This window comes from Schistocerca gregaria, chromosome 6 (assembly GCF_023897955.1).
Source record: "Schistocerca gregaria isolate iqSchGreg1 chromosome 6, iqSchGreg1.2, whole genome shotgun sequence".
Classification (NCBI taxonomy): domain Eukaryota; kingdom Metazoa; phylum Arthropoda; class Insecta; order Orthoptera; family Acrididae; genus Schistocerca; species Schistocerca gregaria.
Window position 1 is genome coordinate 431,950,510 of NC_064925.1, and position 27,447 is coordinate 431,977,956.

The 27,447-nt window shown below is 43.3% G+C and overlaps 1 protein-coding gene across 1 annotated transcript in view; it reads right to left on the reverse strand.

Annotated features, from left to right (window-relative positions):
- LOC126278901 (neural-cadherin-like) overlaps window positions 1-27,447 on the reverse strand; it is a 794,973-nt gene that overhangs the window by 318,878 nt on the left and 448,648 nt on the right. The window contains exon 3 of the mRNA XM_049979176.1: window positions 560-730. Within this exon, the coding sequence (XP_049835133.1) occupies window positions 560-730 (171 nt within the window). The remainder of the gene's footprint in view (window positions 1-559; window positions 731-27,447) is intronic.

The following is a 27,447-nucleotide window of genomic DNA, read 5'->3' on the forward strand; positions in this document are numbered from 1 at the left end:
AGTGAGAGGAAACGCATTCTTGCTACAATAAAGTGTTCGCACAACCTGACGGTACTAATAAGTCCGCCTTATATTTTCCACTTTATCTCATTCACTTGTAATGTAATGCTTCAAACTATTATAAAAAAAACAAAGAAGGTAAGTACGTACAATAGAAAACTCAACGGAAGTTTCAATAAGTTGCGCACAAATTCTGGCAATACCATGGAAACAAGCACATACAATCTTCTGTTTTCACAGCAGCGCGCGTAAAACAATTTCAAGCTCTGACCGCCAGAGAGATCTATGTATTGCACAATAACGTCTATGAAACAGTAGAGCAGAGTTACTGTTACGTACCGACAGGCTCTCAGATCACGAAACTGTACCACGAGAAAATAATGAGTGTCAAAACTTACTGGTACTTTTAAGTACCATCAGGCAACAAAGGGTTAAACAAGTGGTCATAATGTCTCGGCCCATCAGTGTGTATGTACATCAGTCACCCTCGGAATGGTAGTACTCGGCCAATTTTTAGGTGATGTATGTACTGGCAGTGGGTGGTGCTAGCCATACTCACGGTGAGGATCCTCCTGGGTAAGTGGTGGTCGTCCTCCTCGGTGACGGTGGCGCGGTACACGGGCTGCTCGAACACGGGGGGCAGGTCGTTGGCGTCCTTGACTCTCACCAGCAGCGTCGCCTGCCCCACGGCGCGGCCTTCCTCAGACACCGCCACCAACAGCAGTTCGTACTGCAACACACAGCGTGCCAGAGGTGAATCAGAGGACGCATATTTTGAGATTATGGCGTCCGAGTACGTTGCTTCAAGCACTTATTTATACGGCGTTAGACAGTGAAGACTTCGAGGGTGAGTTCAATGAAAACCTTAAATATTTTATAAATATTATTTATTGCGCAGAAGTGGTACAAAGCTGTATCACTTTTCAACATAATCTCCCCCAGGCTCAATGCAAGTCCTCCAGTGCTTAGTGTAGTGTCACCGCCAGACACCACACTTGCTAGGTGGTAGTATACGTCGGACCCGCGTGTCGCCACTATCAATGATTGCAGACCGAGCGCCGCCACACGGCAGGTCTAGATAGACTTCCTAGCACTCGCCCCAGTTGTACAACCGACTTTGCTAGTGATGGTTCACTGACAAAATACGCTCTCATTTGCCGAGACGATAGTTAGCATAGCCTTCAGCTACGTTATTTGCTACGACCTAGCAAGGCGCCATTATCAGTTAAAATGGCTCTGAGCACTATGAGACTTAACATCTATGGTCATCAGTTCCCTAGAACTTAGAACTACGTAAACCTAACTAACCTAAGGACATCACACAACACCCAGCCATCACGAGGCAGAGAAAATCCTTGACCCCGCCGGGAATCGAACCCGGGAACCCGGGCGTGGGAAGCGAGAACGCTACCGCACGAGCACGAGATGCGGGCCATTATCAGTTACTATTGATATTATGAACTATGTACCATCAAAACCGACGTTCGTCATTAATGGATTAAAGTTAAGTATTCCACCAGCTACGTCCGTTGTTTCTAAATTCTAATTTCCTTGTCCTGTTCCAGACCTCACGCCAGCCTGCGTGAGCTAAATCGCGTGCCTTTCGGCCTGCTCTAGTAACACGGTGTTGGCTCTCCTGCCAACTACAACACTTACAATGTACATAAATTCCTTAAAAAAAATCTTTTGGTAGTCCGCGCAACCACTCATGCACCGCATGGCGTACCTCTTCATCAGAACGGAACTTCTCTCCTCCCATTGCGTCTTTGAGTTGTCCAAACATATGGAAATCACTTGGGGCAAGGTCTGATGAGTATGGTGGATGAGGAAGACACTCAAAATGCAGGTCTGTGATTGTTACAACTGTTGTACAGGCAGTGTGTGGCCTTGCATTCTCATGTTGCAAAAGGACACCTGCTGACAGCAATCCACGTTGCTTTGATTTGATTGCAGACCGCAGATGATTTTTTAGGAGATTTGTGTATGATGCACTGGTAGCAGTTGTCCCTCTAGGCATGTAATGTTCCAAAATGACGCCTTTTTCGTCCCAAAAGAGTCAGCATAACCTTCCCTGCTGATGGTTCTGTTCGAAACTTCTTTCGTTTTGATGATGAAGAATGGTGCCGTTTCTTGCTCGCTCTCTTCATTTCCGGTTGGTGGAAGTGAACCCAGGTTTCGTCCCCAGTAGCGATTCTTGCAAGGAAGCCATCACCTTCTCGTTCAAAGCGCCGAAGAAGTTTTTCACTAGCATCAACATGTCGTTCTCTCATTTCAGGTGTCAGCTGCCCTGGCACCCATTTTGCAGACACTTTGTGAAACTGGAGCACATGATGCACAATCTGGTGTAACATGCTGCAATGTCATTCAGTGTCACTCGGCGGTTTTTCTTCACTATGGCTTCAACTGCTGCAATGTTCTGTGGAGTCACAACTCGTTGTGCCTGACCTGGACGAGGAGCATGTTCCATTGAAGTCACACCATTTGCGAACTTACTACTCCATTTTGAGACTTGCTGCTGTGACAAACATGCATCACCGTACTGAACCTTCATTCGTCGATGAACTTCAGTAGGTTTCACACTTTCACTACGCAAAAACCGAATATCAGAAAGCTGTTCTTCCGTGGTGCAAGTCGCAAGTGGGGCGGCCATCTTGATACTGATACTGCGACGGTATGTGTGCATCTGCACTATGCTGCCACCTGCAGGCCAATCTGCACCCTGTTTGTAGCACGTTTACCAACTTACAGGATAACGGTGCGAAATTTCGATTTGTTACTACAAATTTAAGGTTTTCATTTGACTCATCCTCTTATATTTACAATTATAAACAAAGAAACTATAAGTGATCAGTTAAAGACAATTATGATTGTCTACGTTTTCCATTCATTGAATTACTTTAGAACCAGTTTCGCGCAGACATCGTCACCATACCTAACAAGGAAACATCACCACACTGACCTCATATACACTAGGGAAAGAGAATCACAATCAAGGAATTAACCGAATCGCACGAAGATCGGTAGGTGCAACGCACAAGTACATGTATAGACAATCAAATCATCACAATTTCAGGAAATCTGGATGATTTATTCCATGAAAAGGGCTTTACAAACTGAGCAAGTAACTCGATGGTCTACCTGTGGTCCTTGTGCAAGCAGTTACTCTGCTTGGCATTGATTGACAGAGTTGTTAGATGTGCTCCTGAGGGATATCGTGCCAACGTCTGTCCAATTTGAGCGTTAGATAGCGTCAAAATCACTGAGCTGACTGCTTCAAACGTACTCAGTTGTGGAGAGATCCGGGGATCTCGCTGGCCAAGGTAGGATTTGAAAAGCACGAAGACAAACCACAGAAAATCCCGCCGTGTGTGGTGGTCAGTATCTTGCTGAAATGTAGGCCTAGGATGCCTTGCCAAGAAGGTGAGCAAAACGGAGCACAGAATATTGTCGACGTACAGCTGTGCTGTGAAGGTGCCGTGGATGACATCCAAAGGCTTTCTGCAATGAAATGAAATGGCACCCCAGACCATAACTCCTGGTTGTCAGGCCGTGTGGTGAGCGACAGTCAGGTTAGCATCCCATCGCTGTTTGGACGTCTCCAGACACATCTTCGGCCTGGTATTTCAATGCGTGGAGTACAATTGTCTTTAGTGATGAGTCCCGCTTCGAACTGAGTCGCGGTGATCACCGAAGATGGTTCAAATGGCACTATTGGACTTAACATCTGAGGTCATCAGTCCCCTAGAACTTAGAATTACTTGAACCTGACTAACCTAAGGACATCACACACATCCATGCCCGAGGCAGGATTCGAACCTGCGACCATAGCAGTCGTGCGGTTCCGGACTGTGAAGCGCCTAGAACCGCTAGGCCACAAGGGCCGAACCCAGCGAAGACATGTATGGAGATGCCCTGAACAGCAGTGGGATACCAACCTGAGTGTCGACTGCCATATGGCCCGATATGCAAGACTGATGATGTGGGGTGCCATTTCATTTCATAGTAGTACCCCTCTGGTCATCTACGGCACCCTCACAGACAGCAGTACGTCGACGATATACTGCGCCTCGTCTTGTTGTTCTTCACGGCAAGCCATCGTGGGCTTACATTTCAGCATGATGGTGTCCACTTGCACACAGCAAAAGTTTCGACAGTTTGTCTCCGTGCTTGCCAAAGTAAACCTTGACCAGCAAGGTCGCGCATCTCCCCCCAAATGCTCAGTTTGTGAAGTTTTTTCTCCTGATAAATCATCTAATTTTACTGAAACTGTAATCACTTGTTTCTCACTACATATAAATCACATCTACCGATTCCGTCCCATTCGGATAATTCCTTGGTGGCGCGTCATTTTTTCTTGGTCTAGGGTGTCTTGTAAGAAAAAAAAAACTTGTAAGATATCAGTCAGCCCCAGCAATCGACTCAGACGGAATACTTTGCGCCACGATTCTGACACTACGCAGTTGCGACCTTCTGTAATCACAGCTTTAAGCTTTCGTGCGCACCAGTTGCTTGACACTTCGCCCAATAGAGCTGCATGATGCCCGAATCCAAAGTACTGCACAGCAAGGGTGACAACCACAGCCCCCCTATTCGAGGGATGTTATAGATGAGGGAAGAGGAGGCGAAAGGTGGACACGTCCTACCAAGTGTTTTGAAATCCTGTTCTATACTAATAGCAGTAATATGAGCATGTAATACAGTACGTCAACCTCACTCACATACAGGGCGCTTCAGGGGGGATCGTCAATATTCAGGGATTTGACAGAAATGATGATTCGAAGCAGAAAAGTCTAGTAAACATGGGCTCCATACCTTAAAAGCTGTGAGTACTTCTTCATTTTTGGTACTGTGAAAAGAAACCTCTTTTACTGAAAGCTCTTTGCTTTCCCTACTTTGAGAGTTGGTTGTACCAACCAAAACATGCAAAAAATGTCCAGTAAACATGGGTCTAAAGTACATACCTTAAGAGTTGTAAGTACTTGTTCATCTTCGCTACTATGGGACCTGTCCTCTACTGAATAAGTGCTCACAGATCTTAAGGCAGCATTTTGGAGCCCAGGTTTACTAGATTATTTTGCTTCGAATAATCACATACCTCACGCATCTTCTATACTTTCAATATTATTTTACCAATATTCTTGTATTGATATTATGCAGCTGTATATAGACCTCAAATCAAAATGAATAAATCCAAACGAGTGGAGAATTATTATGAAATGACGTTAATGATTTTCTATTTACAGTTTTGGCATGTATGTCACGTTGAAGAGAGGAGCACAGCACTTTAACAGCGCCAGCTTTAAAATGGAAGCAAAGTGATGCCCAATAGCGATGTTAATAATTAAACCTCTTACTCACTCCACTGTACAGTACTCCGTGCTCGAACGTTAAGTGGCTGCTGTGGGATGGAGCGAGTGACAAACAACTGGTGCGCACGAAAGTTCAAAAGCTTTTGTTTCAGAAGCTCATAACCGCCTACTTTCAGAATTATGGCTCAAATTTTCGCACGAAATTGTTTGGTGTAGCTGATATCCTTCAAATGTATTTTCTTCTCTCCTTAAAGTATGAGAAGAAATTGGTGACTTTTCCTTGTAAGGGTATCTTCGACTAGTAATCAAAACTTCATAGGCTACAAGATCGAACCACGCTACCGCCCAGAATTGGATAAAATCATCAGCAATGGCGGCTAAAGACTTTCGGCATTGGGAGTCACTCTGGTTCTGCCACAGAGGACGGAGCAGCAGGTAGAGGTTCGAGGTACCCTCTTGCTCATAGGATGGGAAACTGTCCCTAAAAGACAGATTTTTCGGCAATGATCAACGACATGCGTCTGCAGAAGCAATGGAAATTACAGGATTGAAGACACAATGTGTGTTCAAAGAACATGTGGCATGTAATTCAAATATTTCTCCTTTGACAAAAGATTCCGGGTTACTCCCCCTTTGGTATCTCCAGCAAGAGACTTCCAAGGGGGAGGTGACCATGAGAAAAAGATCGAATGACCAATGGAAGGGTAACATTCTGCGAGTAAGAGCGAGGAATGTCAGTTGCCTGAATGTTGCGAGGAAGTTAGAAAATCTGAAGAGAGAAATAGATTGGTTCAGTCTGGATATAATGGGTTCAATGAAGGGAAATGGAAAGAAGTTACGATTTCTGGTCAGTGTATGGTAATAAAACCGCAGCTGCAAATGGTGTAACGGAAATAGGATTCATTATGAATAGGAAAGTAAGAGACAGAGTGAGGTTACGTTGAAAAGTTCACGTATAGGGTTATTCTCAAAAGAATCGGTGTGTGTGTTGGGGCTTATGGGCGTTCAACATCGATGTCATCAGCGCCCTGACACACATCAAAAGGAACGAATGTGGACAGACCTAATAAAACTGAAGCACGCACTCAAAGAAAGCAGTAAAAGAAGGAAAATGCTACATAAGAAAGTATAACCTAAGGAAAGGGAAAACATAGCAACAAGAATGCCACAGGAAATTGTCATTGGCTGGCCACTTACATAAAATATGGGCGAGCTTGTCACACAGTGAGCAAATTAAAATCATCTCCCTAAAATCTTTGTAAAAACATTTGACATGGCGCAGAACTTTAAAACTTTAACCACATTCGTCCGAGTGTTGCCTAAAAGAGATGACAGGTCCGCTGACAAGTCAGCCGCGGCCCGCTGGTCAGAAAATAAAACGCAATCCAATAAAACGTGACCTGGACGCCGCAAGCACCACACATTGGAGGGTCCTCTCGCCGGAGCAGGAAGTCAAGCGTAATACGGCTGTGACCCATCCGAAGCCGAGTGAGGAGAACCTCGTCCCGTCGATGGGGCTGAAAGGAAGTACACCACACACGCGTTGTGGGCTTGACTATACGGAGCTTATTGTCAGTCACTTCCAGCCACTCACCCTACCACTCACGCATGACTCGTGAGCTCAACAGCGAGGTGAGTGCGTGCAGGGGGATAGCACACTGAGATACTTGTGGGGCGAGACACGCCTCCTTGGCTGCGAGATCTGCCCTTTCATTCCCAGCAATGCCGACATGCCCCGGAACCCAGCAGACAGCTACAACCTTCCCCAGTCGCTGTAGTAGGAGGAGGGCATCCTGGATGGTCTGGACTATTTTGTCTGCCGGATACAAACGTTGCAATGCGTGAAGGGCACTGAGTGAATCGGAACAAACAAGAAATTTAGGAGAGGAAGAATGTCTCATCTGCTCCAGTGCCCGCAAGATCGCAGACAATTCTGCATCAAAGACAGTAAAAGTCTGAGGCAGTCGGACCTTGAGGACACGATCCGCAAAAACAACTGAGCAACCAACAGAATCCCCTTGTTTCGACCCATCGGCAGCAGACCAGCGCCAACAACAATAGCTGACGTGTACATGCTGAAGTTGCAAGCAAAAGATGAAGAGCTGGAAGAAGTGTATATCAGTATTGAATATATGATTCACTATGTTAAAGAGATGAAAATCTAAATGATTGGCGACTGGAACGCGCTATTACGGGAAGGAATAGAAGATAAGAGTTGCGGGAGAATATGGACTCAGCAGTAGGAATGAGAGAGAAGAATGAGTTGAGCAATAAATTTCAGATGCTAGTAGTAAATACAGTTTTTCTATTTCAAGTTTTATTATGACTTCTGGGTCGTATGTTACTTTATTTTACATTCATATTATTACATTTACAATGATGTGTTCATTATATTATTACTTTATCATAATGTGTACATGTTTGACGTGGATTTTAGAACAATATCTATCCATGGACTATTCTAATTACTTCTACATTTAATTACATTTGTAAATACTGAGATACAAATTGCACTCTTTGGTTATTGTTCATGTTACTTGTTGTGCATGTTTAATGTCTTTTAACTTGAAACTTGTTAGTCAAGGATTCCGTTACGATTGTGGACGGGGCCGTAATCAGTTACTATTGGTTCTCTTTTGCAATTACGCACATTTATTTTAAAATGGTAATTCCAGACTCAGCAACAAATAAAGATATCACACGTTATTAATGAAGGAATAAGCAACTGTGTAATTAATAGCGCTTTCATTGCGTTACAATTTACCAACTGAGCATAAAATACAGACACAGCGAATGATGTTTTAAAAACAAGCCATTGTGATCCCAATTAGAATTTTAAGGCAAGTAAGCACAGTCACGGCTGAAGGCCTTTAACGCCAAGAACGGCAATTATAAAAAATTTAACAAACATACTGAAAAACAGCAATGCAATAGCAAAGGTTAATTTTAAAAAGACAGGCAACTGTTCACCAAATGGGTGAGACAAAATGAGGCTAAACTTGGTAGCACAACCATTTAAACCTGCTGTAACGCCAAGAATGGCAATTATATAAAAAAGTTAGGAATATACAATAAAACAGCAAATACAATAATACAACGCAAGGGCCAGTCACAGACAGTGCACCATGTATCGACCTCTTAGTAGGTCCGGAAAAAACACTTTCGCGAGCGATGAGACAGGCAACCAAGAGTTGCATTCACACCACAAGATGGTAACTGAGACTAGTGGCAGTCTAACGAATGACTAATGATAATCTTGCTGAGGCTACATGACGTCCAATAAACCAAATGCAAAGATGTAAAAATACCCCAAAGCCGGAGCCGGCGGTCTGGGCTCCGCTCGCAGAATACTGTGCTTAGGGCGCCCAGAACGAGAAAGGAATCACTACCACCAGAGTAGAAGAATAGCCAATCAACCTACACTCAAGCAAGCTGTCAAAATTACACGCCTCACCGGACAGCAGCGGCAATGAGAGGAAATCTACACTAACCCACAGGGCAGGCAACTGGGACGTTAGCGGCCATGAGGCAGGAAAAATACCGCTGGTTGAACTTAACAAATAGTAACGAACTGAACGCAATAATTAGTAATTAGAAGTCCAGGAAAGCTAATCAGATCCGCCTTCCCCAAGCACTCCACTCGCTGCTCTTCGCCTCGTCTATACTGCGAGCAGCAACACGAGCTCAAGAATCCAAATGCACTCAAAGCTTGCAGACTCCGGTTTACGACGAGGTCATGCCCCCTCGTGACCACAGGCCTTCGACCTGGCAGTCGATGCGCGCCACCAGCGGTCCTGGCGTGTTCTCGCACTCCGCGGACCTGGCTCCTCCTGAGTCCCCAACCGAACTGCCCCCTGACACGATCCGGAAGAACAACAACGTTTCCCCAAAGATAGAGACACAGTTACTACATTTCGATAACCGCCACTGCTGCCATTAGCGGACAGGCACCACTTGCGAAACGAAGTGGCGCCGGTCAACACGAGAAGAAGGCAAACAAGTGCATCTATGTCAACTAAACGATACGGTCTGGCCTTCAACCTAAAACCATCACCAACGCTAGCCGCAGCACGGCTCAATTTTGTATAAGTTTTGTGTGTCTATGCTGTGTCAGTGTTTTCAGTGTCACTCGTTTCAACGTCAGTAGTAGAACTACTCCAACCATCTGTCGTCGTCTTCTGCTACTTCTTATATTGATGAGTCTGTTTATAAATGTCACCTTCTGCTTTTGAGTTACTGTTGGCTATTGTGTTCAGTACTGGGTTCCTTCGAATACAGCGTTCGAGAACCACAACAGGAAGAGTTATAGACACTGTTGATATCGGAAACCAAAATTCTTGTGTAGTCTCCTATATGAGTCTCGCTCCAGTTGTCAAATTGTTCAAATGGCTCTGAGCACTATGGGACTTAACATCTGAAGTCATCAGTCCCCCAGAACTTAGAACTACTTAAACCTAAGGACATCACGCGCATCCATGTCCGAGGCAGGATTCGAACCGGCGATAGTAGCGGTCGTGCGGTTCCGGATTGAAGCACCTAGAACCGCTCGGCCATAACGGCCGACCATCGCGCCAATTACCATCCTACGTTCAAAGTTAACCAGTGATGTGCTGCCGTGTTCAATACACACACATCAAAAAAAGTTTTGCATCACCTTACTTCCGAAAATTGGAATAGAGATCAACATAAACATCACTTCCGCCCTTTTTATTGCTCATGAAAACCACACATTGCACGTTGTACCACCATACACGAGACCTTCAGAGGTGGTAGCCCGGATTGCTGGACACACCGGTACCTCTGACACCGAGTAGCATGTCCTCTTGCATTGATGCATGCCTGTATTCGTCCTGGCATACTACCCACAAGTTCATCAAGGAAACGTAGGTCCAGATTGTCCCACTCCTCGATTGCGATTCGGCGTAGATCTCTCAGAGTGGTTGGCGGCTGACATCGTACATAAACATCCCTTTTCACTCTATCCCAGGCATGTTCGATAGGGTTGATGTCTGGAGAACATGCTTGCCCCTCTAGTCGAGCAATGTCATTATCCTGAAGGAAGTCATTCATAAGATGTGCACGATGGGGGCGCGAATTGTCGTCCATTAAGACAATTGCCTCGCTAATATGCTGCCGACATGGTTGCACTGTCGGTCGGAGGATGTCATTCTCGTATCGTACAGCTATTACGGCGGCTTCCATGACCACCAGCGGCGTACGACGGCTCCACATAATACCACCCCAAAACAGCAAGGAACCTCCAACTTGCTGCACTCGCTGGACAGTGTGTCTAAAGCGTTCAGTCTGACCGGGTTGCTTCCAAACATGTCTTCGACGATTGTTTGGTTGAAGGCATATGCGACACTCATCGGTGAAGAGAACGTCATGCCAGTCCTGAGCGGTCCATTCGGCATTTTGTTCGACCCATCTGTACCGCGCTGTCTGGTGTCGTGGTTGCAAAAATGGACCTCGCCATGGACGTCGGGAGTGAAGTTGTGCATCATACAGCCTACTGCGCACATTTTGAGTCTTAACACGACATCCTGTGGCTGCACGAAAAGCATTATTCAAAATGGTGGCATTGCTGTAAGGGTTCCTTCGAGCCATAATCCGTAGGTAGCGGTCATCCACTGCAGTAGTAGCCCTTGGGCGGCCTGAGAGATGCTCCTGTCTCCCTGCATCTTCTCCATGTCCGAACAACATCGCTTTGGTTCACTCCTAGACGCCTGAACACTTCACTTGTTGAGAGCCCTTTCTGGCACGAAGTAACAATGTGTACGCGATCGAACCGGGGTATTGACCGTCTAGGCATGGTTGAACTAGAGACAACACGAGATGTGTACCTCCTTCCTGGTGGAATGACCGGAACCGATCGGCTGTCAGATCCCCTCCATTTAATAGGCGCTGCTAATGCGTGGTTGTTTACATCTTTGGGCGGGTTTAGTGACATCTCTGAACAGTCAAAGGGACTGTGTCTGTGATAAAATATCCACAGTCAACGTCTATCTTCAGGAATTCTGGGAACCGGGGTGATGTAAAACTTTTTTTTTGGATGTGTGTATATGTGTCTGTAAGAGACTGTTCAGATATTGTGTCTGGAATCGTGCCACACGAGGCATCTAGACGAGTTATTCGGGCGTCGTACAGGGCATATCTTCAAATGTGAAATCCTTCCCATGACTTCTGGTCACTCTAATATCCTAGCTGTACCCGGCCAGATGTTCTTGTGGCTCAGCCGGCTGCTGCGGCCGAGCGATTCTTGGCGCTTCAGTCCGGAACCGCACTGCTGCTACGGACGCGTGTTCGAATCCTGCCTCGGGCATGGATATGTGTGACGTCCTTAGGTTAGTTAGGTTTAAGTAGTTTCAAAGTCTATGGGACCGATGACCTCAGACGTTAAGTTCCAAAGTGCTTAGAGCCATTTGAATCATGGCAAGACATTAGAAAGGTGAAAGAATCAATCTTGAAGATTTTTGAGATAAAGATGGTAGAATCCTAATAAAAAGATGGATTTGGCATAGAAATCTTCCGTTTGACGGTGTATCTCTTTAGATTTCAATGCTTATTGCCAACTGTGGGATTTGACGTTAGAGAAAGTAGACTAGAAAGGACATCTATAGACCATACAGCAGCAATTCGTGATTTATGTAAAAAATTGGTAAATAACTGAAGCGCTTGCTCCTGTGTGAGAGCTGATGACACAATTGACGAAAAGAAAGATGCCATTAGGGGCCGACGTCCATTCACTCAGTATGTTCTATCAAAATATGGGATGAAAATATATGCAGCTGCAAATTCAAAGAAGTTTTATGCCGTCAATCTAGAAATGTATCCTGGTAAAGAACCAGGACCATTCCAATGTAGGGAACGATGACCGTAGCAGTCTGGCCCTGTAATCCCACAAGTCCGGAGCTCGTGGTCTTGCGTTAGCGTTCTCTCTTCCCGGGCCCGGGTTTCCGGGTTCGATTCCCGGCGGGGTCAGGGATTTTCTCTGCTTCGTGATAACTGGGTGTTGTGTGATGTCCTTAGGTTAGTTAGGTTTAAGTAGTTCTAAGTTCTAGGGGACTGATGACAATAGATGGTAAGTCCCATAGAGCTCAGAGCCATAATCACAGAAATCAACCAACCATTCCAGTGTAGTAACAAATACACAGATATAGTACATGCCGGCCCTTGTGGCCGAGCGGTTCTAGGCGCTTCAGTCTGGAACCGCGCGGCCGCTACGGTCGCGGCTTCGAATCCTGCCTCGGGCATGGACGTGTCCTTAGGTTAGTTAGGTTTAAGTAGTTCTAAGTTCTAGGGGACCGATGACCTCAGATGTTAAATCCCATAGTCCTCAGAGCCATTTGATTTGAACAGATGTTGTACAGAGATTGGTTACTCCACTAGCTAACAGTAGACGAAATGTAATAGCTTATAATTCGTTTAGTAACTGAACTCTTCTTCAAAGCTTATCAGAAAAATTTCGCTTGTCTTATGCAGGAACACTAACGACGAATAAATAGCAGATACCTAAAAAGATAAAAGAGGTGAAAAAACAGAAAGAATTTTTCCAGCCCTGTTTGCATTCTGTAAAGAAGAAACGCTGTTTTCATACGACCCTCAAAAAATAAGTAAAAAGAAAATGTAATGCTCATCTCAATTTTACTCAAGGACGATTGAGCTGATACAGATACAAGTGACAAGAAAAAGCCTGAAATGGTGAACATAATATTGAAGTAGATGCTGACAAAATCTGCTTCACTTACAGTTTTTTCAGTTCTAAATATTGTGGAATCAATTTTCAAGTTAGTCATGTGGAAAACGAAAATGGACCACTGAAACGTCGGCTGTTTCTTCGAAGTATCGGTAGAGGATTTGTTGATAATCAATTGATAAGGCGATACCTTATGCTTCGTTTACCTCGCTCAGTTTCTACGTGCCTTTGTAAAATATATTTGAAAATTGACATCCCGTCATTACTCTCACCAAATTTGTGACCACTGTTTTAATGCAAATGGGAAGCGTTGCCAGCCCTGCTTGACCACGAAAATAGTAAGCGGACAAACTATACCTGTAAGATATGTGGACAGTATTTAAACCTGAAACATTGTACTTTTATTTCTACTAATGGGTGTGACACAGGAAATAAACATAATGAAGAACACTAGGACTAGTTTATTTCTCTATTCTTTATTATTCTTCCTACTTTTGTACTTAAACTTTATTGTTACTGCATGCTTCTTAAAGTGTAAACACATCTACTTACATTTTATTTCTTTTACAAGATTGTACTAGCTGTTTCGTAGGTTTGTTGCTGTTGAAAGGGCAAAAGGATGCGCGTCTGTAGTTATTTACCGCGTTTCCCTTATATAATAACGTAAAATGGATATACATTGTAATTTATGCCATGTATCTGGCAGATGAATGACAGCAATAACGTAAGTGTTTTGAGGATAGCATTAACAGAAACCTGTACATTGCTGTTTAAAAATATATAGTTAATGTCTGTATTTTAATATACGAGTACATACATATACAGGTATATGCTTACACGGATCTGACCTAGAATAGATGGTGTACATTTACATTGTTTAACCTAATTGTGTAAGCACGTCCTCATACACGTACAGAGCACACACACACACACACACACACACACACACACACACACACACAAATGTGTATTGCTGTCGTAACGAATATATTCGAGTACAATGTTATGTCACAATTTCAAGGCAATCGACTGACTGTTTTTCGAGTTTTGTGAGCAGGAACATACGCAGGTTGAATTTTAATATATGACCATAATTATAATCTTTATGTAATGGACCTGTGAGTTAAAAGAATAACTAACTTTTTATCAATACAACGGAAAAACAGCCAAATTTCCGACTTTGGTTATTCACACAGGAGCTGCTGCCCTGCAATGACTCTAGCATCCTGGAAATTAGTAAACTTTATATGTATAAAAATCTGGTTCGAAGAGCCACATGGCCTGGAGGATCTAATCTAATTAGGCTAAATAAAAATAAATGTATACCATGCATTCTTCGTCAGGTACGTGTAAGCACATAAGCACATCCTCATGCGCTTGCACTCACACACATACGCTAACACACGTACACAAACGCACGCACGCACACACACACACACACACACACACACACACACACACACACACACAAACACACACACACACAAACAAACATGTGTTGCTGCCGTGCAATACGGCAATAACATCGGATTACAGTCACGAATGGCAGGCCTACGATTTATGGTTGGAATCATTTGAGCGTCATTACTGCAACAAAATCTGCCGCCGGGAATGCCGACTGAAAGCAATGTGCTCTGAATAACCGTGTATTAGAATTGCAGATGGCGCTTCCGTTTTTGCTTCCGTGTCGGTCCGTCTAACAATGTCCTTCCTCTATGGCATACACCATTCGCTGACGACGGAATCTGCATATTTAGGGGGAAAGACCAGATTAATATGAATAGCTATTCGTGGCCAGGAATGACGTCTCCGCCTATTCCGCCGCAGCTGCTCTCTAAATTGTCTACATAAAGCCAGCGCAATTTCGCGTGCAGAGAGACAGTTTAAAATCCACGGGGGTCGTCCTTTTAGGGAGAGTGAGGTCTCATTTCTACCTCTGATTGTTCATGCAAGAACCAGAGCGGGGCGTTCTGAGGGCGTAAATCCCTAGAGGAAGATTCGTCGCTAACCACATTCTTTAGACAACGCAACGCAAATTTCGCTGTTTACTTTCTGCACACGTATAACGTCTGAATTTTCGGTCAGTGCAAGAAAAATAACACCTGCATATTAATGTGGTGGCAAAAGGAATTAGAACAAAAAAATGAATCTTAGTAATTATTCTCTCCTTCGTTTACAAGTAGTTACAGATGGCCGACAGTCGGGAAAATGCATTTCCAGTAATGCACCCCATTTCAGTGATCTCCCATGAGATATTGCACTGCTTGTGTTGTTTAGAGCAATAATGTAATGTTCTTTCTGACATGCCTGCATGTCCGATGAAACATTCCTCGTTCGTCTTAACAACGCAGGCGTTGCAGTATTGTATTTATCCGTAGATACCAGGCAGCGACTTTGAAATACACTACTGGCCCTTAAAATTGCTACACCAAGAATAAATGCAGGTGATAAAACGGATATTCATTGGACAAATATATGATAATAGAACTGACATGTGATTACAATTTCACTCAATTTGCGTGCATGGATCCTGAGAAAACAGTACCCAGAACAACCACCTCTGGCCGTAATAACGGCCTTCATACGCCTGGGCATTGAGTCAAACAGAGCTTGGATGGCGTGTACAGGTACAGCTGCCAATGCAGCTTCAACACGATACCACAGTTCATCAAGAGTAGTGACTGGCGTATTGTGAAGAGCCAGTTGCTCGGCCACCATTGACGAGACGTTTTCAGTTGGTGAGAGATCTGGAGAATGTGCTGGCCAGGGCAGCAGTCGAACATTTTCTGTATCCAGAAAGGCCCGTACAGGACCTGCACCATGCGCTCATGCATTATCCTGCTGAAATGTAGGGTTTCGCAGGGATCGAATGAAGGGTCGTAACACATCTGAAATGTGCCTTTGTTAAAAATTTCTTACGTGAAGCTGGACACGTTAGTAAAGTCATTTCAGATAACGGACGCAATTCAGATCTGCTGTTTGGTCACGCATGCTTTGGAACCATAAAATCAAACCTGTTTTTATTTCATTGTACTCACCACATTGTAACCCGTCTGAGCGGATTTTGAAAGAAATCAATAAGCTTTGCAGACTTTATTGTCATAGAAAGCATCAGCATTGGGACAGACATTTACACTTATTTCAAAACGTGCCGAATGAAATGCCTCATGACTCCACTGCTTTACCACCTATTCTTGTGGTAAAGAATGAAGAACCACCGAACAGAATCCGAGAGCTTGTACCTTTTCCGAATACACGTAAACTTCGACACAAAGACATAATTGATTTAGCTATTAAAAATATAAAATCTGCAGCATACAAAAGAAGAAAACACGATAAAGGAAATGCAAAGAAATTATATATTGGTAAGAAAGTTCTCATTAAAGCTCATTCATTGTCACATAAAAAGAAACACTTGAGTCACAAATTCTTTCTAGTTTGCAATGGACCTTACAGAATCCGACGTATACCACATGATAATTGCGTTGAAGTTGAAACTCTGCGTACTAGGAAGAGTAAAGGATTGCACCACATTTCACATGTAAAACCGTTTATTGAAAGATAATCTGCTTTATAACTTAGTCTTTGCCATAAAATTTTTCACTTCACCTTACTAGTATGCTTTGTCAGATTTAGAAATGGTTAACATGCAATAATTATCTGATGTTAACTATCCACTCTAGAACCTAGGCAACATATTTAGACAGCATTTACGAGTGTATTGCTTTTGTGAACATACGATACAGTGTTATTGTGTGCGTACATTCCTGCTTGTTAGTTACACGATTACGTAACGACTATAAGGCTCACATACTTAGAACATTTACCAGTACTGCTAATGAGATTTTAATGCAACATTTTGGTTTACTTGAAAATACATTCTGGATTTAAAATACTTTCTGTGAGATACCAGATGACACAGTGGTTAGTTTATGTGACTGCAACACGATTTTATGACGATGCTACTAATGAGTGACAATATACAATGTTGCTTATGCGGTGAATCTGTTTTATATCTGCATAGTGTTTCTGTATTATTCTGGAAAGTAAAGCATGTTTTAGTAGTAACTTTTGTGGTATAGCTACAATGAGATAGCCTTTTCAGTAGCACAACAATACGTTACATTAGAGTACTTTCTTGATCACGGTAAGGTACGTAATAACTACGATATCTATACGCAAAGCATTTCACTTTCGTTTATGACGAGGTAAGTACATTGACTTCAGCAGAACTTTGCTTACAGAGGACGACAACTACGACACTTCCACAGAAATATCTTACAACAAGAGGCACATTTAGCACTACAGGACACACATTTGAGAGATTAATTTTTCACTTAAGCCATTTATTTTTCAAGATTTTTGAATTACAATGAACGTTTTCCATGATACATTTCATTCCATTGCTGTAATCTGTAACACCTGAGGGTATTATTACATTAATCCTCAGGGGGGTACACGCTTACTTTGTGTACCATGTGTATGGCAAACACAAGGAGCCCTAGCTAATATGGTATTTGCTTATACAACTTTACACATCGGTACCATATTTCTCTAACACAGGATTACACAGCTATCTGATCATTTAACTGAGAGAGACAAATATTTATTTTACTACATCAGTGACAGATGTTTACGTAATTACACAGTTGGATAATTTCACACTTATGAAATTGTATTTTGTCTGTACTTTGTGAAATGTTCACATTTTTTCGGAACCATTGTGATACTATGAGAGCTTTGAATGATATATTTGGTATGGGATCATGAGTTTTAAAGTAAGTTTGAGGTAGATGACACTTTTGACATGAGCAGAGAATTTTTTTTAGGTTTTGAAATTATTGGAGGGAGCAACGACGAGTTTGAGATTTGGCTGAGGTTTTATGATGTTATGATGACGATGTGTATTACGCTGTTGCGGTATGTTTATGATCAATAAGCTCATGCTGTATGAGGAATCTGATTATGCTACGTATTTATTATGATGAAATATTGAAGAAGTGTCTACGAAGTAGTGTACAGTGGAGAAAAACTATTTTTGATAGAGGATGTGAACAGAATACAGAAAGCAGGCTTAGATATGACTTTTTGGGAATAATGATGAACGAAGGGAGATCTCCATGCAAAATACTGCAGTAAAACTAACCCTGTCCTTTCCTTTTGTGTTATCCCTCTATGTGTTTGTGTTCCCTTTTGTATTTGTCTTTTCCCTGTCTTTATGTCTTTAGCTAATAGGATTTATGTTGTAGAATTTTTCTAATACTATGTTATTTACTTTGTAAAGATGTTTAGACATTATATGTTCTGTTTTGTTTTAATGCTCACATGTGAAGTTGATGTTTCGAAAGTTATTCAGACCTTTTATGTATTTACTTATGTCATAATTCCTGTAACACTGATGTATATAGTTATTTCTATTCTTTTGTAAAGCCCCTATTACTACAAATGTTATCTGTATTGTTATGTTTTTAATGATGTATTTTGTACCATTATTATTGTATTCTTATGTTATAAAATTGTAATTGACACCATTTCATCAAATTAAGTAACTTGTAAGTTACATTTCACTGCACACGTTTCTGTTGGTCATAGTATATGGACAATACGTGAGAAGTAGGGACTAATAGTGTTTGAACTTGTGTTAATAATTCAGCAAGGGACTGATTAACAGCATTGCTGGTTCTAAGGACAATTCCAAAAACTTTGTTTGTGCACAAGTGGTGGTTTATGGACTTGCTATATTTTCTACAAGACTCTTCGATGGTGACTGTGCACCACAGTCGCAACAGATGGCTGCTGGCCGTCTCTACAAGGACTACAGTGGGTCTGGATCTTTGATGGCCCACTAATACCATTATTTCTACAAGGACTGCAGTGGGTCTGCACCTCTGGTGGCCCACCAATACCGTAATCTCTACTAGGACTACAGTGGGTCTGCTCTGTGATGACCTACTTACCAATATTCTTTAAAACTTCGACTGGTTCTGCTGTGGGTTTGCTCTGTTGTGGCCCATTACCTGTCTGCATGCCAAGAGTCAGCACTGTCTTTCCGTTGGAAGGACAACAGTACTTCTTCAAGACTGCATAGAAATCCACTACTTCCATGTGTATTTTCTTTTACTGCTCAAACTTCGAGAAAAACACTGCAATTTTACTGTGATGAACGATCAGGACTGTCTTTATGGACTGTGAGAAAATTTTAGCTTTTGACCAACATTGTATCGATAAGTGTGTGAATTTCATTTCTTTGTTATTGTAATTATGAAATTTTTTTTCAAATCTGTATTGGCCACTGCCCAAAACAATTTGTAAAATTTTTTGTGGGGAGCATGGGGGCTATGTAGGTAGGCTATCTTTCATTTGCTAACTATTCCTATCAGTAGTTAGTGCCTTCAGTAGTATGAGTCTTTTATTTAACTGGTAGTAATGGTATTCGCTGTATTGCAGTAGTTCGAGTAACGAAGACTTTTGTGAGGTGATTTGTGAAAGGTAGAGGTTAATGTTAGTCAGGGCCATTCTTTTGTAGGGATTATTGAAAGTCAGATTGCGTTGCGCTAAAAAATATTGTGTGTCAGTTTCAGCATAGTCCTGTGTAATTGTTCAAAGGGAACGTTTCAACCTGTTCCGGTCTTTATCATCATGCATCCATCCATCTCTTATCAGGTCTGCCTAGTGCTCTCCTTCCAGTCGGCTGATATTTCATTATCTTTTTTAGCAATCTGGTTTCTACCATGCTATCAACATGATCCATTTCATTCTATTCTCTTCTGTCTTGTTATTAAGTGAAAAGGTTTTTAAGTCTGATCTTATTGTTTGATTCCTTGCTTTATTCATATTATTACGAACTCTTACGTATCTCATGAACTTAATCTCTGTTGCCTGTATACGTGATTTTTCTTTTTTGTTACTTTTCATGATTCGGAGCCATATACAAGAGCAGGTACAGCCATAACTTTAAAGAATTTCATCTGTGTTTTTTTTCTTGTTTTGTCTCTCTTAGTTCTTCCAATTGGTCAACAGACAGTATGATATTTATGGAGCTTCTTTTCAATATCTTCTTCATAGTTAAAACTAATATCACATCTTACATAACTGAAATTGGATATTTGTTCTAAAAATTTCTCATTTATTATTATTATATTATATCGATCGGACTGGATTCTTTCCTTTGAAAGCTATTATCTTTGTCTTATTTGCAGATTTAGTTCATTTGTAATATGTCTCATTTTGGCTCAATCTATGTACTGTTCTTTGTGAATTATCTTCTCTTTCCCACATAATTATTTGGTTATCAGCATATACCAGAGTATTTAATAGTACGCTTGGTCCTACTTAATTCCTAAGTATATTTCATCTTTCCACTTCATAAAAAGGCCATCAATATATAAATTAAATGAAGTAGGTTATAGACTGTACTCTTTTCGAACACCTTGATTTGTTAAAATTTTATTCTACACTAAGCGTGCAACTATTTTTATATTTACGTACAGACTCTCTATGGTATTAGTGAGTTATTTACGCAAACCTTTTGTTTCCAGTATTTTCCAGAAAAGCGGTCTTTTTACCTTACCAAAGGATTTCTCATAATCAATAAATGTTAAATGCGTTTCTAAGCCATATTCCCGACGTTTTTCAATGATCAGTCGTATCGTGAACGTATTATCACTACACGAACCTCCGTTTCTGAAACTGACTGTTCTTATGAGATTATTGCAGTCGCAACTGTTTGTAGTCTGTTCAAATGGCTCTGAGCACTATGGGACTTAACATTTGAGGTCATCAGTTCCCTAGAACTTAAAACTACTTAAACTTAACAAACCCAAGTACATCACACACATTCATGCCCGAGGCAGGATTCGAACCTGCTACCGTAGCGGTCACGCGGTTCCAGGCTGAAGCGCCTAGAACCGCTCGGCCACATCGGCCGGCTTGTAGTCTGTGAGCAATAATTTTCCCATAAATTTTATACCATGCATCTAGTAAACTTATTCCTCTATAATTTCCCATTGTCTTTCTTAAATATAGAAATAGCTTTAACAGTTATTTCTTCAGGTGCGCGACAGTTCTTCCAACACACATCTAAGAAATTGAGGAAGCACAATTCTACGACAGTTCCTGAGTAATTTGGTTAATTCAGGATTAATGCCATCTAGACCAGTAGCTAGTTGACATTTATAATCAGTTGTCACATTCTTTAACATAAATATTTTTCATTTGTTCTGTACAAAACACGTCTTTCAGTGATTTCAGCTGCAGGCTGCATACGAACGTTATTTCGTCAGCTATGCACCCACGCAGATAACAGTTGAACAGGTAAGTCGATGACCTTCAGTTACACTAAATAATTGATTAACACTTCGTTATATATTGTCACGCTCAGTCGCAGTAGTAACACTTGGTGACTCCCAGATATGCAGAGTAAGGCATTAAAAACTGCTTTTGGAAATGTCTGGAAAACTACAAATTGGATTTAAAAAAAGGTTGAAATAAAAGTTGTTCGTCTTGAAAGCAGACAACCAATAATAGGGAATTCAACCACTCCCCCACACCCCTGGTGTGTGGGAAGAGATCAGCTTTGAAATATTAAGTAGGAACCACCATATTTTATTGGGGATCCGGATTCTGCGGGAAAGAAATACGTAACTTTTGTATTTAACAAATTTTCAACCTTACGTAACAGATGGCTCTGGAGTCGACAAAAATAAAAATGGATTAAAAAGTTTGAAAATGATAATGTCTCAAGAAACACACATCTGATTAATATCCCAGCAGTGTAGAAAGGCAGTTTCCTACAGTCTTTAATGAGAAACCAGTTTTTTATAGCAAAACATTTGAGTCTACAGAACATTATACACTACTGTTTGTAAAAAGTGAAACACTCAGAAGCAATGGTCTGCAACACGCCGCAATGAGATGACAGGTAGAAAAAAATGTGTGTGAAACCTTATGAGACTTAGCTGCTAAGGTCATCAGTCCCCAAGCTTACGCACTACTTAACCTAAATTATCCTAAGGACAAACACACACACCCATGCCCGAGAGAGGACTCGAGCCTCCGCCGGAACCAGCCGCACAGTCCATTACTGCAGCGCCTGAGACCGCTCGGCTAAGCCCGCGCGGCGACTCGTAGAAGAGGAACCATAATAAGTGATAACATAGAGGTGACGTGCACGCGGACCAAACAGCGTCCTCTTTTGTGTGACCGGAAAGGTTAGCCTTACGCAACCCTACGTCTGTGCGTACAGTGGCAACAGGTTCTGGTGTAGCAATACGAGCCAAGGTAGATGTAACGGAACTTGAATAGCGTATTTGCCTCTATTGGTTACGGTAGAGAGATCGACATTTCGGTCCTGTCTGTATACACTCCTGGAAATGGAAAAAAGAACATATTGACACCGGTGTGTCAGACCCACCATACTTGCTCCGGACACTGCGAGAGGGCTGTACAAGCAATGATCACACGCACGGCACAGCGGACACACCAGGAACCGCGGTGTTGGCCGTCAAATGGCGCTAGCTGCGCAGCATTTGAGCACCGCCGCCGTCAGTGTCAGCCAGTTTGCCGTGGCATACGGAGCTCCATCGCAGTCTTTAACACTGGTAGCATGCCGCGACAGCGTGGACGTGAACCGTATGTGCAGTTGACGGACTTTGAGCGAGGGCGTATAGTGGGCATGCGGGAGGCCGGGTGGACGTACCGCCGAATTGCTCAACACGTGGGGCATGAGGTCTCCACAGTACATCGATGTTGTCGCCAGTGGTCGGCGGAAGGTGCACGTGCCCCTCGACGTGGGACCGGACTGCAGCGACGCACGGATGCACGCCAAGACCGTAGGATCCTACGCAGTGCCGTAGGGGACCGCACCGCCACTTCCCAGCAAATTAGGGACACTGTTGCTCCTGGGGTATCGGCGAGGACCATTCGCAACCGTCTCCATGAAGCTGGGCTACGGTCCCGAACACCGTTAGGCCGTCTTCCGCTCACACCCCAACATCGTGCAGCCCGCCTCCAGTGGTGTCGCGACAGGCGTGAATGGACGGACGAAAGAAGACGTGTCGTCTTCAGCGATGACAGTCGCTTCTGACTTGGTGCCAATGATGGTCGTATGCGTGTTTGGCGCCGTGCAGGTGAGCGCCACATCAGGACTGCATACGACCGAGGCACACAGGGCCAACACCCGGCATCATGGTGTGGGGAGCGATCTCCTACAACGGCCGTACACCTCTGGTGATCGTCGAGGGGACACTGAATAGTGCACGGTACATCCAAACCGTCATCGAACCCATCGTTCTACCATTCCTAGACCGGCAAGGGAACTTGCTGTTCCAACAGGACAATGCACGTCCGCATGTATCCCGTGCCACCCAACGTGCTGTAGAAGGTGTAAGTCAACTACCCTGGCCAGCAAGATCTCCGGATCTGTCCTCCATTGAGCATGTTTGGGACTGTATGAAGCGTCGTCTCACGCGGTCTGCACGTCCAGCACGAACGCTGGTCCAACTGAGGCGCCAGGTGGAAATAGCATGGCAAGCCGTTCCACAGGACTACATCCAGCATCTCTACGATCGTCTCCATGGGAGAATAGCAGCCTGCATTGCTGCGATAGGTGGATATACACTGTACTAGTGCCGACATTGTGCATACTCTGTTGCCTGTGTCTATGTGCCTGTGGTTCTGTCAGTGTGATCATGTGATGTATCTGACCCCAGGAATGTGTCAATAAAGTTTCCCCTTCCTGGGACAATGAATTCACGGTGTTCTTATTTCAATTTCCAGGAGTGTATTTATATATAATATTGCATGAATAAAGGCTTGGCGAGTGTAAAGCTATCGTTAAAAACGCACGCCGCGCGATTTGATCGGTCATAATAATAATAACATGCTTTTGAATACAGTTTAGTGTTATTGGAAAAAATATGTAGTAAATTAATGAGTAAGGTAGCCGATCCTATAAGAAGAGGTAAAATTGGGCATATTGAGGTGTTTTGCTTTATATCGACAAAGCCGATTATACGGCGTCATTTTTTTTCGTTTACTCTTAGAAACAGACAAGTAAAGAAGTGCTAATTATGCGTAGTGAAAAAAATATAGGGGCGAGTTTTAAATAACTGCGGTATACAATGAGAGTAACAAAAGGACGTTTAGTTACACGAAATCGCGGATAGCGAAGTGTGATCATTAAATTGAGTACACCTACAGGGCGGTCAATTCCGGGATAAATCTATACGCATCTCACGAGGGACGCGGTATTGAGACCCTTTTTTTTTTTAAAAAATTATATCGCGGAGAGCGGGCTCCAATTTATGAAAAGGAGAAAAACGTTAACTTTTACGCGAACTCTTAATAACTGCGGATCGGAGAGAAAAGTGTGTAATTGTCCTACGCCTAAGAAAAATTCGTGGAGGCGGTGGCTAAACTAGAACAGTCAATTACAAAATACTGTATCATTATCATTGACTGTTGGTGTCGAGCAACCAAAACTGTTCAACAAAGGGTTTCGATGGAACTTGGGAATTAGGGTTCAGGCACTCACATATACTCCACATCAGAGTGTGAATGAGTGTTGAATGCGAAATAAAACTGTGAACAAATTTACATTAAATAAAACTGAAGAAACAAGACAGTTTGGTCGTATCTGTTATTATTCCATAAACTGTAACATTTCTTACCGTTGTACGAAGCCTTTATAGACGATCTTTACGACAATTTGCTTCGAAGGGATCTCGTTACGAGTTAAGTTTTGGGGACCTGGTCAAGAGGGGGTAGTTCGTAGATCCTAACTACTGCAGCTGTATCAGGTGCTACCGTGACCGTTGTGTGTCGTCAATGACTTAGGGTTACCGTATCTCATGCTCTAAGATCGACGCGCTTTTCCACTTGGTATAACGGTGCCTCACTGCAACAACGACAACGCCGACGACGAAGGAAGGTACGGTAGACTTGACGACGTAATGTGAGTACAGCGCGAGACGACCACCATCGTGTTCGCCTTGCCTTAACGGACAGAACAGCTTCGTCTGCAGTGTTGGGCCAAGTTGGAGCACTGCCACGGGTGTGTATACGTCGGGGTCGACAGCTCGATGCTGTCTGCTTCGGCTGGAGTGTGGCACGAACGCCACTGCGTCGGCTTCCACTGACCAGAACTTACCAACGCCGCAGACTGCAATTGGCACGGAACGCCGACACTGACGTACTCCGAGCGGTTCTAGGCGCCTAGTCTGGAATCCTGCCTCGGGCATGGATGTGTGTGATGTCCTCAGGTTAGTTAGGTTTAAGTAGTTCTAAGTTCTAGGGGACTGATGACTTCAGAAGTTAAGTCCCATAGTGCGCAGAGCCATTTGAACCACCTGAATTGACGTACTGAGTGACAATACGTAGCGTTTACGGGCGAGTCCCACTTCGGCTTGTCCTAGAGTGATGGCCGCAAACGCGCCCGACGCCGCTGTGGTAAACACAATCGGGCAGACTGTATTGTTGAGCGTCGTAGTGGACAAATGCTACTGTTTCCTATAACACGCGATCTCGCCTTCTACTTCTGGAGGGCAAACTGAATAGTTACTTCTACAACAGGGAAGTCTTACTGTCCGTGGCACTGCCCTTCTGCAGGCCGTTCCATATCCTATATTTCAGCAGGACAACAGCCGGCCGCATGTGACGAGGAATGTGCCAATCCTCTTCGAACAACGACGGGTACCACCGCTTCCCAAGCCTGTCCCTTCACCTGACATATCATCCATCGAACATGTCTGGGATATTAAAAGGAAGGTCAGCGTTGGCCGTAATATTGATGGTTTATTGATAGCAAAATCGATTTTCAATCACATAGTGATAATCTTCAGTGCTGTGGTGTACAAATTAAACTCATAGGCACTGGTTTCAAGTTATTACCAGTAACCAAAACTGGAAAACGATCACAATAACAGTTATTAACGATAACAATAACTGTTATTGTGATCGTTTCTCAGTTTTCTTACTGATAATAACTTGATATCAGTACCTATGAGTTTAATTTGTACACCACAGCACTGAAGATGATCACCATGTAATTGAAAATCGATTATTCTATTAATAAACCATCAATATTACCACCAACACTGACCTCTTTAATTTAACATACACTACTGGCCATTAAAATTGCTAAACCACGAAGATGACCTGGTACATACGCGAAATTTAACCGACAGGAAGAAGATGCTGTGATATGCAAATGATTAGCTTTTCAGAGCATTCATACAAGGTTGGCGCCGGTGGCGACACCTATAACGTGCTGACGTGAGGAAGGTTTCCAACCGATTTCTCATACAGGAACAGCAGTTGACCGGCGTTGCCTTGTGAAACGTTGTTGTGATGCCTCGTGTAAGGAGGAGAAATGCGTACCATCACATTTCCGACTTTGATGAAGGTCGGCTTGTAGCCTATCGCGATTGCTATTTATCGTATCGCGATGTCTGTTAGCAGAATATGTAATAGGTGGGTTCAGGAGGGTAAAACGGAACGCCGTGCTGGATCCCAACAGCCTCGTATCACTAGCAGTCGAGGTGACAGGCATCTTATCCGCATGGCTGTAACGGATCGTGCAGCCACGTCTCGATCCCTGAGTCAACAGATGGGTACGTTTGCAAGACAACAACCATCTGCACGAACAGTTCGACAACGTATGCAGCAGCATGGACCATCAGCTCGGAGACCATGGCCTCGGTTACCCTTGACGCTGCATCACAGACAGGAGCGCCTGCGATGGTGTACTCGACGACGAACCTGGGTGCACGAATGGCAAAACGTCATTTATTCATATGAATTCAGGTTCTGTTTACAGAATCAAGATGGTCCCATCCGTGTTTGGCGACATCACGGCGAACGCACATTGGAAGCGTGTATTCGTCATCGCCATACTGGGGTATCACCGGCGTGATGGTATGGGGTGCCATGGGTTAAATTGTTCGCATTGACGGCACTTTGAACAGTGGACGTTACATTTCAGATGTGTTACGACCGGTGGCTCTACCCTTCATTCGATCCCTGCGAAACTGTTCATTTCAGCAGGATAATGCACGACTGCATGTTGCAGGTCCTGTACGGGCCTTTCTGGATACAGAAAATGTTCGACTGCTGCCCTGGCCAGCACATTCTCCAGATCTCTTGCCAACTGAAAAGCTCTGGTCAATGGTGGCCGAGCAACTGGCTCGTCACAAAGCGCCAGTCACTACTCTTGATGAACTGTGGTATCGTGTTGAAGCTACATGGGCAGCTGTACCTGTACACGCCATCCAAGCTCTGTTTGACTCAATGTCCAGGAGTATCAAGTCCGTTATTACGGCCGGAGGTGGTTGTTCTGGGTACTGATTTCCCAGAATCTATGCGACGAAATTGCGTGAAAATATAATCACATATCAATTCTAGTATAATATATTTGTTCAATGAATACTCGTTCATCATCTGCTT